At 40.9% G+C, this 15,789-nt stretch overlaps 1 protein-coding gene across 3 annotated transcripts; it reads right to left on the bottom strand.

Moving 5' to 3' along the window:
• Nucleotides 1-2,375: 2,375 nt before the first annotated feature.
• Nucleotides 2,376-14,487, bottom strand: LOC111611011. 3 transcript variants are annotated; one of them, XM_023346550.1, is made up of 2 exons: nucleotides 11,711-14,487; nucleotides 2,376-3,543 (listed from the first exon to the last, which is right to left on the bottom strand). In XM_023346550.1, exons 1-2 carry the CDS (start codon nucleotides 14,409-14,411, stop codon nucleotides 3,527-3,529), a joined length of 2,718 nt encoding a protein of 905 aa, XP_023202318.1. In that variant the 5' UTR covers nucleotides 14,412-14,487; the 3' UTR covers nucleotides 2,376-3,526. The 3 variants fall into 3 exon arrangements, with proteins under 3 accessions (XP_023202318.1, XP_023202316.1, XP_023202317.1); XM_023346548.1 differs by having other exon boundaries at nucleotides 2,376-8,615; nucleotides 9,733-14,483; XM_023346549.1 differs by having other exon boundaries at nucleotides 9,733-14,483.
• Between the last annotated feature and the right edge of the window lie 1,302 nt (nucleotides 14,488-15,789).

Below are 15,789 nucleotides of genomic sequence, written 5' to 3'. Positions count from 1 at the left end.
GGAATAAAAGTTCTTCTGATGTAGGAAATGTGTTCTATGGTTTTGTTGTTTTACAGCACATTATATTGTATTGTGACATTGTTCTTTATGACATTGCGAATATGTAAATGGATTTTATTTCTACAAATCTGCTGAAAATAAACACCTGTTATTCGCAGTACTTGGACTAAAATTTCTTTTATGAAATTTTTCGGTTTATGGTAAAATATTCTTATCTTAAAGAAATGTAAACTTTAATTTACAGTAAAACTCTGACATTATCTTGTGAAACAAGTTTACAGTAGACCAGCTTTACTATAAAATACAATTACTGTATTATACTAGAAACTACATTTACAGTAATGCAGTTATAACTGTAAAGCACACTCACAGTAAAAATTAACTGTGAAATATCATAACAGTAAAGGTACTGTAGAATGGTAATTACAGTAACTTACTGGCAACACTGTTGCCAGTAAGGGTACTGTTGCCTTACTGGCAACAGTGTTGCCAGTAAGAGTACTGTAGAATGGTAATTACAGTAACTTACTGGCAACACTGTTGCCAGTAAGGGTACTGTAGAATGGTAATTACAGTAACTTACTGGCAACACTGTTGCCAGTAAGGGTACTGTAGAATGGCAATTACAGTAACTTGCTGGCAACAGTGTTGCCAGTAAGTTACTGTAAAATTACAATAAAAGGTCTAACAGTGCAGTTTTAGCAAGTTGCTCAAAGTCTAAACTGGTATTGTTGTGCATTTAAGATGTAAAGTTTACCTTCAAGCAAACGCCCCCCAAAAGAATCCCAGCGCCACCCTTTTGTAAAAATTTCTGCCAGCGCCCCAAGCCGTCCTCTGAACGCCCCCCAAGGGCGGTACCGCCCCCGTTGAGAAACGCTACATTATATAGTCAAATTGAGGACTACATCGGTTTTGAAATAAAGACCTCTTTGCTTAGAATCATTTTAAATTTTCAGCTTTTCTGTTCCAAATTTGATGCCATGCACAGATATTGACCTGCGTTGAATCATAATAAAAACTAGTGTGAAGTTGTATGTACTGAAGAAACATTTCACATAATCACAAGACTAACGGTTTGTTCAGAGACAACTTGACAAACCTAAAGCCCACAAGAGGAAATTGTTGGACGGAGTAAATACTCATATTAATAACAAGTCTATTTAAAGGCTTGTTTTTATAAAAACTCTTTAAGCCTGATAGAGTGTTAATTGTGGGATGCATTGCACATTAGTCAGGGTTATGTGAGTGTGTGGCATGGCTCTGGGTGTGATGGTATGTGTCATCGACACACTCAGATAGGATGACTCTGAGGATACAGTTGGAGATCTGCAACCTGACCCTGCGTGTACTCAACCAGTACCTCCATCCTCCTCTGACCCACTTACTGTGGATCCCCAGGCAACAGAGGAACCTTTTAATGCTCACTGCTCTACATAAACAAAGCTGAGTTAGTTTTACACTCATCTAAACCACAGACTCAGACCCTGTAGTTTGCTATTTAGTTGTGGCTGTGTTCTTTCAGTATGAGCATAACCAAGCTTATCAAGTAGTGTGTGCTAAGTTCTAATTATTTTACAGGACATTATTTGCTTCAAAGGTTTTTGGGAGAGGAAGTGCTCCAGTGGAAATAAAATTTGACTTAATAAATATGTATTCAAGCATTACTGTTTTATATCCTGTTCCAACACCTTCACCAGACAGGATGGTGGATCTGGCTGCATTGCAGTGTCAAAGCAGATTTGGTCTTTATTGACATACCAGCATCATACAGTTACTGCAGATTTTTTAGTTGAAAATCCATAATGAGATCCTCCTGTTCCACTATATTCTGTTTTGCATTGAGATCTGGTGACTGTGGAGTCCACTGAACTTATAAACCCTGATTCCTCTATTGTCATGCAATTTTTGAGGAAACTTTTATAATGTAGCAACAAAAAAAAGAAAATATGAATTAGGGATGTTTTCATCTAGTGGTATGGAGCAAACCCTTTAGAAAGGGGGGCCAGGCATCTAAGAAGTACAAAATAAGACACATCTTATCTGGCAGTTGTGCCCTGAACAAGTTTGCTACTACTTGTATGCATGTAATTTTCCTTGCTTCTGACTGAGTACTGGGAACCTATAGGTTACAAGCTTTCTCCTGGAAAATCATCTACCGTATTTGCTTTAGTTTGAATTGGTTGAGGATATCATTAGAAGGGGCTCTGGCCAGGGAACCATTCCTGAAAGAACCACCACTGATTTCATGTGTCAGTCAACAAGTGACTGCAGAAACATAACTTGAGAAATGTTTGTTTTTGTGTTGTAATAAAGTACAATATAAGAGTAGAAACAACCTCAATTTAACATTGTGAATATGTAATAAACATTTACAGTTCCAAAGTACTGTTTTAATTATGTATTTCAACATATACCATCTTCACATTTGCAAAGTCAAGACCTAACTTTGTGAAGTCATTTTTTATGCAGAAAAACAAAACAAAACAAAAAATCAGTTGAACAAAGTGAAAACATAACATATCAAGTCCAGCTTTTTGCCATACTTCTACAAAGTCCCTCCACTCTTCACCCATACATCCCTCACAAAGTTTCAACCATTCATTTTCTTGTCTTGCAAACCCTACTTCCACTTACCCCTGAAAGTCCTACTATCTTCAGAAAGTTTATGGCAGAATCTTAGTGTAAGACTTTAAAAAGTGTGCCACTATCAGGCTTACTTTGGAAAAAAAAACTATGTACAAAGTATAAATAGAGGACACTTCCCCTAAAAGACACAAAAAAACAAATGGCAAGATGACATTTCTAAAAATGGGAGTGAAATATAATTCAGTGTTATGCTCTCTCATAACAAATGCATTCATCTCTGTCAGTTACTCATACCATTCATTCTAAAAGAATAATCTGGAATAACAATGATGCCTGACATGTATTAACAAGGACTGTCCAGCAGCTCCACATTCTCAAAGAAACCAGTACAAACAAAAGACAACATGTCACATTACATTTTTTTCCAACCTTAACTTTTAAAAAATGCGCAATAATGTAAATTATGCACATAAAGTGCTTTGAATCAACACTGATTTGTGTGCATCATAAAGCACCAACACAGAAGAAGTCATCATGACAATTAAGGTTGTAAAAACCCTTCGATAAATTCAATAAAATCTAACAGGGAACAGGTTCTTGGATTCATAACTGTATAAAGATGTGTAAATGTCTTCAAAACAAGTAGTTTCTTTTCATTTTAAAATGAGAAGAAACTAGATAAATCAATCTTTATTTTGATTTGGAAAATAAAAATTTTCCAAATCAAACTCTATTTAGTTTCAGGAGTGGGTAAATAATCCCTTCAAAGGAATTGATTCTTGGTTTAGCAGTGGTGTAAAAAAGCATGAATTACAATCTTGTAGAAAGTTTTTTTTTAAATCAGCAGCAGTTAGATAGAATACCTGAACAACTACATTGATCAGCAGACTTAACATCAGTGTAAAACAATGAAGAGGATAAACCGAGAGGTGGTCAATGATCACGAAAGCTCCAGTCCTACAGGGGAGAAAAACAGAGGAGAGAAAGTTCTTATGAACACAGTAAGATCAGATGAACCCCTAGTCTCCACTCAGCCTGTTGCATTTACAGTAATTGTTATAATGATGTACAACACTCACACACTGACCAAAGAACTGGACTTAAAATCAACATAAACAGTCAATGTTTTATCTCTCTATTAGTATATTTTACTATTGCATACACAATGCTGAAAAAAAATTATTTACCAGGATTAATTTATTTTTCAGGGAAAATGTTATTGGACATTATAAAGTTAAAAGACTTCTCTTTGATGCTGGTGACAAGCCATTGTTGAGTGAACAATGCTGCCTTTCACCTACAAGTACCTGGTTTAACCCCCACGGGAACCTACAGTGAGTGGAGTTTGCATTCCTGAGACATCTAAATATAACCGAGCAATCTAATGTGATCCTAGGTGGGAGGTATGAGTACATTTTTGTCAGCCCTTACATGGACTGACCACTATGTTTAGCCCATCAACTTAACTTGGTAAAAACCAGCTCCTTCTTCTACACATTACATTGTCCAGGGGGTCTTTTGGACCCTTGACTACTAAGAAACAATTTCTTTCTGGAGGTATGGACTCTGTTGAAGTTTTAAATGTTACCCAATAGCTAACGTTTGTCTGTGACATATGTAATACACCTGCTCAATGCTACGAAGGTTAACGAAAATTGCCAGGAACAGGTTTTTAAAGGGTTACGTTCGTTTTATACAGTGCAGAGTGAAAGTGAGCAGCACCAGCTGGAAATAGAACTAATATTGCAGTTTTGGTGCCCAATCAAAGATCTGAAAACACCCGAAAAGATAAATCTGCCTGCATTATGTATAATTTTGGGTTTAGTCAGAGGCCCCTCCCAACAAGAAGTCTGAAGGTAATCTTTACAGCATACCACCTTTCCACCAGAGGACATTTTCACCCCATGAATTCTAATTACCCTTATAATCTTTACATGTAAGTCAATGAGGACAAGAGTGTCATCATGACAATAAGCACCCTTCTGCTTACTGCAACCTTTTCCACCCTATACAGAGTATTTGACTACCATTTTATTTTATAAACATAATTGAGCCCTCCATTCTGTGGGTCTCATTGTCAAACAAGAAGGAAAACTCCAAATATTCCCGCAGAGCGCAAACAAGGTTATTTGACTGTTGCGTTGCATACTGTGTTTATGTAATGAAGCCGACTTCTCGCCCTCTCTGTCTTTAAATGACTGCTCCTATAAAAAACCAGCTCATACTGCTGCAGCTCCTAGCTGCCATTCAGAATCCTGATGTCCAGCAGCAGCTGAGGCTCTTCAGGTCACACAGATAACAGATGCTTGCCTTCACCTGAACCTTTCCTCCTGCACAAACATGCAACATTCCTGTCGATGAATATTGTATGTTAATGTTGATATAATATTCAGATAATTTCCATATAAACACATCTTTAAGGTACAAAGACATGTTAGGCTGCAAACTTTACAACTGCACTGTGGCTGTTTCACTTATCATGTATTATAGAGCTAAGAAATTAATATAATTAGCGTTCCACCCCATTCCGCTATCTCCAGTCAAGATTTTGTTCCTAACACAAGTCCTCATTTTTCCAATTTACCTCCAAAGGGTGGAGTGGACATCATTTTGTAAACTCCCACACAAGGTAGAGGACTCATCTCAAAAATCTATAACAGCATACTGTACTCAATACAGTAACTCTCAATAAGATCAGAGCAGAATGGTGAGAAGAACTTGGAATAAACATCTCTGATGAGACCTGGTATCATGCATTGCGTAGAGTAAATGGGTCAACTTCATGTGCTCAACCTGGACTAATTCAGTCCAACATTCTTCATAGAATTCATTATAGTAGAGCCAGATTCTCAAGGATATATTCTACAGTCAGCGTAACTGTAAGGCAAATTTAACTTTCATGTTCTGGTCCTGTAACAAACTGTGCAACCTCCAGTTTATGATATTTCAGACCCTATCTGAAGCTTTTGGAATAGACAGTCAACTCAACCCAGTGCTGAATTGGCAATATTTGGAGTACCAGGGGAGAATCAGTAGCAAGTGATTTTAAAAATATGCTGGCTTTTTCAACTCTCCTTGCCCGAAGATGAATCTTATTAGCGTGGATATCAGAACACCCACCCACAGCTTCTCTTTGGTTGAAAGACCTGGCTCTGTTCTTTAAGTTAGAGATGATCAAATTTTACATTAGATCCAAAAATTTCATAAAACTTGTGCCCCTCTACTATCCTATTTTGAGAGACTAGATGCCCTCCCTCAAACTTGAAAATCGCATAGAAACTAACCTTTCTGTGTATATGCCTGTATCCCCAGCCCGGCAGCTTCAGTAATTCTTTGTAGTTCTAACCACTGACAGTGATTGTCTACTTCTGTAGTTTTAAATATCCATGTTCTAATTCAGTATGTGTACATATACTCATGTGCATGCTTGAATGCATGTTATCCACATATTTAAGTTATATTGTCTTGGTCTCTTGAGTTTTCATACTTCTTTCAGCTGTATAATAATAATAATAATAATAATAATAATAATAATAGTTGTTGTTGTTGTTGTATTTTGTTAATTTTCTTATTTTATTTTTATTTTGCAGCAAAATAAAAATAAGACACATTTACTGTTATTCCTGTAATCAATTATATGTTCTTGCCAGATGATTAAAAATAAAATAATAAAAAATGAATATAATTAATTGCAAGCATCCCTTTACACAGAACTAAAAAATAAAATGGATACAGAACATAGTTTTTATTGCATTTTTCTGTTTGGTTGCTGGATGTTGTCACCATCTTAGAAGAGATGACTACTCGTTTTTAACTTTCACACCAAGCCTAAGCCTCAGTGGACGCCTTCAATTTTCCTAAAAAATAACTTCTTCTAAGAAGAATGAACTACTTTTCTCCTTTTCCTTTTATGTCTTGTGCATTTTATGTAAATATTTTTTATATGCTATAAACACAGTGTATAATTTCTAACCAAAGATGTTAGTGGACATGCCAATTTATATGTCTTTGCTAACCAGTTTGGATATCAGTGTTTTTCTTGTGTGCCTGTATTTTCCATCTATAAGGTGTTTTGTTTTTTTTTGTTGCTTTTTTTTTTTTTTACCATGTAGCATCATGGCAATATTCACTGTATTTTCAATATAGTGAATATTATGTGGCATAACTTTCTTCAGCTAAATAGAAACAAAAAATCAAAATGTCAGAAGTATTTAATTATTTATTTATTACTCAAAAATGTATGGAAAAACTTTGATGGCATTACAGTTGTTAAATCTTTCTGCATGTTTCCTCATGTACCTGATCTTATTAAAGATCTGTAGGATCTTAAGCAAAGATTAGGGTTATCCTAATCTTTAGCTCCCTCCAGAAATACTTTCTCAGATTCAATGTAATATTTTTTTGTTTTCATGGTTAATCTTGATTGTTGAGCCTGATTGAAGACTTTAATCAAGAACATAAATCCCTTGGTGGTTCAATAACATAGTTTAAAGATGTGCAGATTTCTGCAACCAGATCATAGCATCTTTCTATGTTCCTTTACATTTTCCATTCTGGCAAGTGTGTCTAGTCAAATAATACAGGATTAATGTCATTCTAGAGATGGGAAAAGCTCTGACATTATTTATTGGTGTCTTAATTTTTGTACATTACAGAAACCTGCAAACGTAATGAGGATTTGTACACATTTTTGTTGGAAACTGGGGGTTTGGCTCTTTGTGGGGATTTTCTGTTTGCTGCTTCCCTGTTCATCCACTGAGGTGGCTGACTTAGTTCTTTTTATGCATAGATTTATTATTTTTCCAAAATAAAGAAAGAAACTAAGTTAAAAAAAAACATCCATGTCCCTCAGGGTCTTTTATGGACTAAAAGACCCTGTCCATAAGGGCAGGACAATTTGCCTTTTTATTACCTAATTGCTACCTTAATAAATAGTTAAGGTGAACTGTAGTTTCCAGTTCTTCCAGAGGCAAAAATTAGGGAAAATGTGAAGGACTTTCCTGTCCAGTGCCTAGTGGCTGCACTACTTGGAGGGCGTGATTGCTGACTGAGTCAGTACACCTGTGATCAATCACCTCATCACCCAGGAGTATATGAAGAACGGACTGCCAGCACTTAGACATCTGAATGTTTACCAGTTATGGTACTTAAAACCCCTCTGAGTCTGCTCTTTGAAGTTTCTCTGAGATTGTTTCAAGTAATTTTTCCCTGTCGCCTCTCTCTCAGGTGCTTCCTCATGGCGCCTTGGATTTTACCCACTGTGTAGCCCAAGTTCCTGGCCTTCTGGTTTCCCCCTCATGATGCCGTGGATTTTACCCACTGGTTGCCAAGTCTCTCTCCGCCTTTGATGAAGAGTCAGTGACAAGTTCCTGGGGTCCCTGGATCATTTATTCTTGACCCTTCACTTATCACCAACTACCATTCTTCTGGGCTGCCAAGTGGTGGGTGGGGTGTACTGTTGGGAACTGGGGTTTTGGCTGTTTGTGGGGATTTTCTGTTTGTCTGCTGCTTCCCTCATCATCCACTAGATGGTGCCTCGAGGCTGCACTACCTGGAAGGCGTGCCTGCTGACCAAGTCAGTACACCTGTGATCAATCACCTAGGAGTATATGAGGAATGGACTGCCAGCACTTCAATGCCTGAGTGTTTGCCAGTTATGGTACTCGGTGCCCCTCTGAGTCTGCTCTTTGAAGTTTCTCTGAGATTGTTTCAAAAAGGTTTTCCCTGTTGCCTCTCTCTCAGGTGTTTCCTCATGGAACCTTAGATTTTACCCACTGTGTAGCCAGAGTTCCTGGCCTTCTGGTTTCCCCCTCGTGACGCCGCAGATTTTACCCATTGGTTGACTGAGTCCCTCTCCGCCTTTGATGAAGAATCATTGACAAGTTCCTGGATTCACACTGGCACTCAGATTGCTCCTCACCTCTACTCTCAAGAACTTATCTGTCCGGCCTCCACCTCAGCCTCTTCCATCTACCTCCACAGAACTCTCCATCTGGACCTCACACTGGAACCTGGATCATCAAGGGCCCCTACAAAGAGACCACAATCCTGGAGACCACAGTAATTCCCCCCGGTGGAAACTCTCCAAGTAAGATCATTCCACTCCCTCAGAATTCAACCTGTGTGATTAGCCTTCAACTCACCATATCTCTCCCACTGTCTTCAGAGTGCTGACGACCCTGGCTTCCCATCCACAGAACAAGAACCACACAATCTCTTATTTCATCATTGTCAAAATAAACTTTATCTGATTTCCTGTTCTCCTGACTGTGTTCTGTATGTGGGTTAAAAGACTTGAACCCAACATGACAATTTTATTGTCACTGCATATGGAAATTTTGCAGATGTTAGCTATGCAACAAACACCTTTTTATGTCTGCTTGTTTTTACTTCAACTTGCAGAAAATTTGGGAAATCTAAAATTAGATAGTTTGATCCAGTGACAAATGGTTTGAATAAAAAGTTAATGTAAATTACAAATATATGGTCAGGATTATCCTTACTTTCATTGACTTTTAAAATTATCCATACATTTTCCAAAGCCTAAATTTCCCCTGATTTTTTTTCTGAAATGTTAAGTTACACAGTCAAAAATTAACAGCAAATAATTTAGATTATTTTTCAATAATGGGGGGCCATGTTTTCACTGTTCTGACTAAATATTCAATTAGAAAGCTAATATTTAGTTTGGGCATAACTATTTATGCTAACTAAGTATTTAGTTAGCAAGCTTATTATTTAGCGTACTAACTGAATATTTAGTTTTGTGCTAGATATTTGCTTTACAAACTAAATATTTAGCATACTAATTAAGTTTAAAATTGTGACAATTATAAATATATGGTGAGAACAATTAACCCCCATTTGTTTTTTATGATAACCCAAATTAATTTTTGACTGTAACTTTACATACGGCTCCTCATAGTGGTGACTTAGTTTGTTTTATGATTAGATTTATTTTTCCAACAGAAAGAAACTACTAGGTTAAAAAGAAAACATTCATGTCCCTCAGACTAAATGACCATGTCCATAACTGCAGAACAGTTTGCCTTTTTGTTACCTATTTGTTACCTTAACAAGGTGAAGGTGAACTGTGGTTTCCAGTTCTTCCAGAGGCAAAAATAAGTGAAAATGTGAAGGACTCACCTGTCCAGCTTAGCGACTCATCTGTGCTCTAACACAAAACTCATGGTGGTCCCATCAAACGAGGGTGGGGCAATGATCCTTGGCCCTTGCTGGGAGGTGATGTTGATGACTGGCTGGTTCATGCTGGAACATCCATGCTGTGGCCTATTGGGGGCACCATGCTGTTGGGCCCCTGAAGCTGTCTGGGGAGGCTTCCCAGTTGCCATATAGAAAGGACTCTCCATGTACATTCCTTCAGTCTGCTGTGAGGAAGACTTCTCCATGCCCTCTACCTCTGATGGCATGGACATCTGTGACTGTACCAGCGTTCGAGCAGGTATCACTGAAGGGGTTGGCATAAAGCCTGGATAGATCATGTAGGTATGACCATATGCTCCAGGACTGAGCGCTAGCGGCGAGATAGGCATTGGTACTGGTGTCATTGGAGGCTGTGGCATGGGTACATCCATGTACTGGCCCGTTTCTGGGTCAAAAAGACGCTTTGTGGCTGGGGACACCAGCGTGTCCACCAGGTAGTAGTTCCCAGTGGTGGGATCCAGCAGCATTTTCCTCTGTGTCCCCTGAAAGGGGTCCAGGGTGGGGGCTGGAGTGATTGCTGGGGAAAAACAATACATTTGTGGCTGATTGGCAGACACAGCCATTGGCAGGGAGTGATAAATAGTAGCAGAGGGGATCTCTGGTGAATGGGTCTCCATTACAATACTGGAGCATTTTGTCCTCTGACTGTGGCCATCCTGGACTCTAGAAGCATAATCTTCATGTACTGCATTAGGGGTTGGCAGTGACTGATGGTGAAGAGTCTTTATTGATGTTTTATCTGCAGATGCTGCCATTTTACTGTTGTTGGGCTGAAATTTGACCGGGATGGTTAGGTAGTTCTCATTGTCAACCGATGCACCTGAAAATTGATGCTCAAATCGGTCCACTCCCCTCTGTTCAGCATCTTCCTTCCCACTAACTCCTGTCTGACTGGTTTTGAATGACACAGGCAATTTAGGAGACTTTGGTGCAAATCTTTTGCCACTGAAAGGTGTGTGTGGGGCAGTGTTTGATTGAGGAACATCAGCAGCTGTGTAGGCCTTGGGTTTGGAACTAAAGCTGGACATGTTCTTGCTCCCTAAGGTGCCAACTGTTTGGACTGTCTTTGTGACCAACCTTTCATCATGCCTGTTGGATGACTGAATCACTTTAAGTAGGTCTTTATCTAGCCACCTTAGGGAGCTGTCAGTGCTGGAGGGCACCGATAATGCCGGGGGGGTCTTGTCTATATTTGGGTAGGAATCTATTCTGACTGCTTTGTCTGTATTGAACCCTCTCCCTCCTCTTTCCTCAGACTCTTGCTGCTCTTCATTGGCTATCAGTGACAGCACATGGCTGTCCGTCAGATGATCAGGCTCACACTTTCTCCTCCACTCATTTTTATCAAACACATAAAGTTGCTCCATGGTTTTTACCGCGGCCTGGAGTTTCTCCAAAGCCACCTGATTTGCCACTTTTGACTCCAATTTATTTTCTGCCATCTCTGACGCTGTTTCTTGCCTTGTTGCACCTGTTTTGCCCCCATTGCTCATCCCAGTGCTTCCTTCTGAGCTGTTTGAGATATTTGCTGCTCTCCCTGATGCCTTCTGGAGTGGAGCACTTTTAACGCCCTCTAGAGACGATCTGCGTGTGTCAGACTGCTCCTGTTTAAGGTTTCCGGTAGGTTTTTCTGCATTGTTAGTATTTACAGACTGACATTTTATTACCATGGGGGACACACAGTTAGCATTATTGTTTTGCATCTGCTTTTTTTGCTCTGAAGGAATTTCAGAGCTAAATGAGTTTGATTTATTTTCATTCTTATCCAAGGAAACAAAGTGGTAGGAACTTTTAACAAGCTTACGTACATCTCTGACTTGGTGAATAGGAGTTTGTAACTTCCCTTTATTATCTCTGATGTCTCGAACCATAAAGTGCGGAACTTTATCTGAGGACTCACCCTTCAGAGCCGCAGCCAGGGCTTGGCATTTGAAGTCCTCTGTTCTGATCAGACTCGATGGGCTAGCGGTAATATTCAAGGCGCGCAGCTTGGAGCCTCCAAACTCTTCCGTTTTATTGTCTCTAACGCTTCTCAGGTTGATTTTAATTTCCGGTGATTTGGATGATTTTGAGCTCTTGGAGTCTGTGATGTATAAAGTGTTGCTCCCATTCCAGGAATAAGCTCCTCTCTGCAGCTGCGGTCGCACCTCTCTATCACTGGGCAGCAGTTGGATATTTGGCACAAACAAATGAGACATTTTAGTCAGTTTATCGCAGCCTGCGGAGAACGGATCCCACTCACTCTCTTTGTCATCAAGTGGAGGCAGCTTGTCCAGCAGAGTTTGATGGTTTTTATGATCCTTTTGAAACTCTAGCTCCTCGTCCTTCCAGCATCTGAACGCGCTATTTTGGCTGCGACGCAAGGCGCCTTTTTTAGTATCAATCCCAGCTTCATTGGTCGAGTTTAAATTAGTTTCTGTTGTAGGAGCACACGCGTCTTGCCTCTTACTATCACACGAGCCGCTGTCCACAAAGTCCCCTAAGTCATCCACGCACATTATGGCATAGTCTGAGCCGCTCTCAGAGAACTTGGAGCTCTGCCTCTCCAGCTCCCTGCTCCCCTTCCACTTATTGTAGCTCTCCTGCAGCGCAAAGCCCGGAGACGGCGCCTGGTGCGGCTCGCTGATCTCCCCCCTCTCCATCCTGCGCTCCTGCTCAAACTGCATCTTCTTAGAAAGAACATTTTTTAACAAACTGGAAGCGAATATGGTTTTCTTATGAGTATCTTCCATGGTTTTAGAGGGCAGCTTGCTGGCCCCACTCTGCTGGCTGCTTTGCAGGCTCTTGGTAACCTCATCCGTGGAACGTGATCCCCCAGCGTTTTGTGCAAAGTTGGTGCGCCTTTCTTCCCCAGACATTCCCGATTTGACATTGCAACGAAAATTCAGTGTCTCTGTGAGTCTGATCACTCCGCTGTGGCCCTGCCCAAACTTTCCCATCAGCTGGATCTGCTTTGATGACGAGGCGCTGCGGGGGTTGGCTTTCAGAGAAAAGATATTACTTGTGGGCTGAATGGTGCCCTTATAACCTCTGTTGTCGCTGTTTTTGCCTATTTCATATGAGACAGCAGGATTTTGACAGGAAATCACACTTTGGTCCAGCCCCTGAGACATGTTCACGTTGCCATATTTCAGATCCAGAAACGTGGACCACCTGTTTTTCCTCCGGCCATGCTCTGATGCAGAGGACTCACTGGAGGTGCTGAAATTGATGGCTTCAAAGTAAGGGTAGGCCAAGCTCTTGAAGGCTTTGGCTGTGAGGTTGCGCACCTCCTTGTCAGCGTCGTCCAGCTCGCTGACAGCGCTGGACGTGCCGCTGGAATACTCGGTGACCTCTTTCCCCCTCAATCTGCCGCCAAAGTGCGGGCGTCCAGGCGCGGCTATGAAACACTTCGCCCTGTCACAAAAGGTCTCTGCCTTCCCATCCACTCCCCTAAACACATAGCGGCTCATGTCTCCGGAGCGCCTGGCATGATAAAGGATATTTTCCTCCTCTTGGATGCTGCCGGGGTCATTTATAGCTCGGGATGTGGTTCTGATTGACAGGTGGATCTGTCCTTCGCCCTGCTTCTGTTCGGGCTCATCTGAGACACAGAACTTGGCCGTGTCGCTCAGATCACTTTCAAGCAGAGTGCTGACCGCTGCTGCTACTACCGTGGCACCCTCAGAGCAGGGCACCCCACAGGCCCCCCTCTCACCTGCAAAGGAATAGCCTACGAATGGGTACACCTGGCTCTCATCTTCAATGTCCCAGCTAGTGGAGGAGCCCATGCCCAGGTCGTAGTCCCCTTCATGGTCAGAGAACTCCGAGAGCTGAATCTCGTGCGTGGTAATATAATGGTCCTCGGTTAAGCACGGAGCAGATTCATCAGAGAGCACCAGGCTGACATTATCCGCCTCCTCACAGTCCTCACACTCGCTTCTCCCACTCAGATTGCTGTTGGTGCTATGGGATTCCTCCTCGCACTCTGCCTTGCTGTCCATGCCTTTGGACACATTGGTGTGTGTAACTGCGCTCTCACCACTATTTTCTCCTATTTGTAGGCTAGTCTCATTTTTTTTCAGGTGAGGTGAGGATGACGGAGAGGGGATATTTCTTAAATCTTTCACGCATTTCTCACCTCTGGTGCTTTCTCCCTCCTTGGTGTGCATCTCCTTCAGGTCAGAGTTCAGCTCCGACGCGCAAACAGCTTCAAATCCACTATTTTTAACAATGACAGACACTTGGTTCCTCTGACCAAAACGACAGACCCTCTCGTCCTCGTACTCCAAATCAACATATCTGGTTTCGTCCTGCGTTTTCAGGATGTCTTGCTCGTCTTTTTGGAGCAGATCTATCACCTGCCCGCTCGCTGCCAGCGTTTGGGCGCATCTTCTCTCTGTCTTCATGTCTGCCGCGACGGGTTTAAGCTTACATTTGGTGTCTGACACAAAGCCGGCCGCGCAGCTGGGGCCACTAAGGACTTCTGCTTCCGTCGCCCAGAGATGGTGCTGTGCACAAAGCTCTGAGTCTGGCCAGACAGACTCCAGTGACACCGGAGCACGCCAGAAATCCCGTCTCAGCGCACGTGAAGTCCTAAAAGGAACCAGAGACATAACCATGTTCTGTCTAGGACATGACTCAAGCTGGGGTCGGTAGTCGCCTCCATTTAGATTTTATATACAGTGCAGACCAAAAGTTTGGACACACCTTTTAATTCAATGAGTTTCCTTTATGTTCATGATTATTGACATTGTAGATTCACACTGAAGGCATCAAAACTATGAATAACACATGTGGAAATATACAAAAAAGGGTAAAACAACTGAAAATACCCCTTATATTCTAGTTTCTTCAAAGTAGCAACCTTTTGCTGTGATTACTGCTTTGCACACACTCTGCATTTTCTTGATGAGCTTCAAGAGGTAGTCACCTGAAATGGTTTTCACTTCATAGGTGTGCCCTGTCTGATTAATAAGTGGAATTTCTTGCCTTATAAATAGTCTGAAAATAAAGAAAACCCATTGAATTAGAAGGTGTGTCCAAACTTTTGGTCTGTACTGTATATTTGAAGTGAAATGACAATATTGTAAACAGTTTATTGAGTTATCTTTCATAATAAAAAATAAACTTCTTCAGAAATCTGCTTTTGGCTTTACATTTTCTACTCAATTCTCAGTATGTTTCTTTAGGTAATTGAATCTATCATACAATAATATTCAAAATCAGTTCAATCTCTTCCAATTTGTTCCCATTTATCAAACAATCTAGCCACGTTCAGTTCATTATTCTAATTTTTAAAAAAAATACATCTAAGGAAAACCTGCAGACTGCATTGAGTCTTTGACTTTGGAACAATTCATCATAGTGGGCATTTATGTAAGGACAGTGGATAGAAAAACTCCCCCTTAACAGGAAAATACTTCCAGCAGAACCAGAATGAGATATTAAAAAATATTTTTTAGGTCGTCCAGAGTTTACCAGAGTTCACCATCCCCCCATATTGCCCCAAAACAAACCAAAGTGGGCTACTTCTTTAGTGTTCCGTTTGTGCAGGCTTGTGCCGTTAAAACGGTCGTTTGTGCAGATTTCCTTTATGGGATATTAAAAATTATTTTTTAGGTCGTCCTGAGTTCACCAGAGTTCACCATCCCCTCGTCTTGCTCCAAAACAAACCAGAGTGGACTGCTTAGTGCTCCATTTGTGCAGGTTTTTACCGTTAAAACTACCGCAGCGAAGTTGTTTTCAAGTTGGATATTGGATATTCCAATTTCCGCGGAGTGAGCGGCGCCTAGCTCAAGGTTGATCCCATTTATGAACGCTAATTTCGGCCATCCGTTCTCTACCGCTCCCTCCTCAAGCGCTCGGAGGTTCCCTTAGGGACTGTCAACAAACTTCCGAACCAAACACTGCTAAGAAACAAATGTAAATAGATATCCTGCCTAGTGATCAGCTGACAAAAATTCATGCTGTTACACGAGAGGCACTGTTCTCTAGTGA

This window comes from Xiphophorus maculatus, chromosome 14, assembly GCF_002775205.1.
Source record: "Xiphophorus maculatus strain JP 163 A chromosome 14, X_maculatus-5.0-male, whole genome shotgun sequence".
Classification (NCBI taxonomy): Eukaryota; Metazoa; Chordata; class Actinopteri; order Cyprinodontiformes; family Poeciliidae; genus Xiphophorus; species Xiphophorus maculatus.
This window is presented reverse-complemented; position numbering and strand designations above follow the sequence as displayed.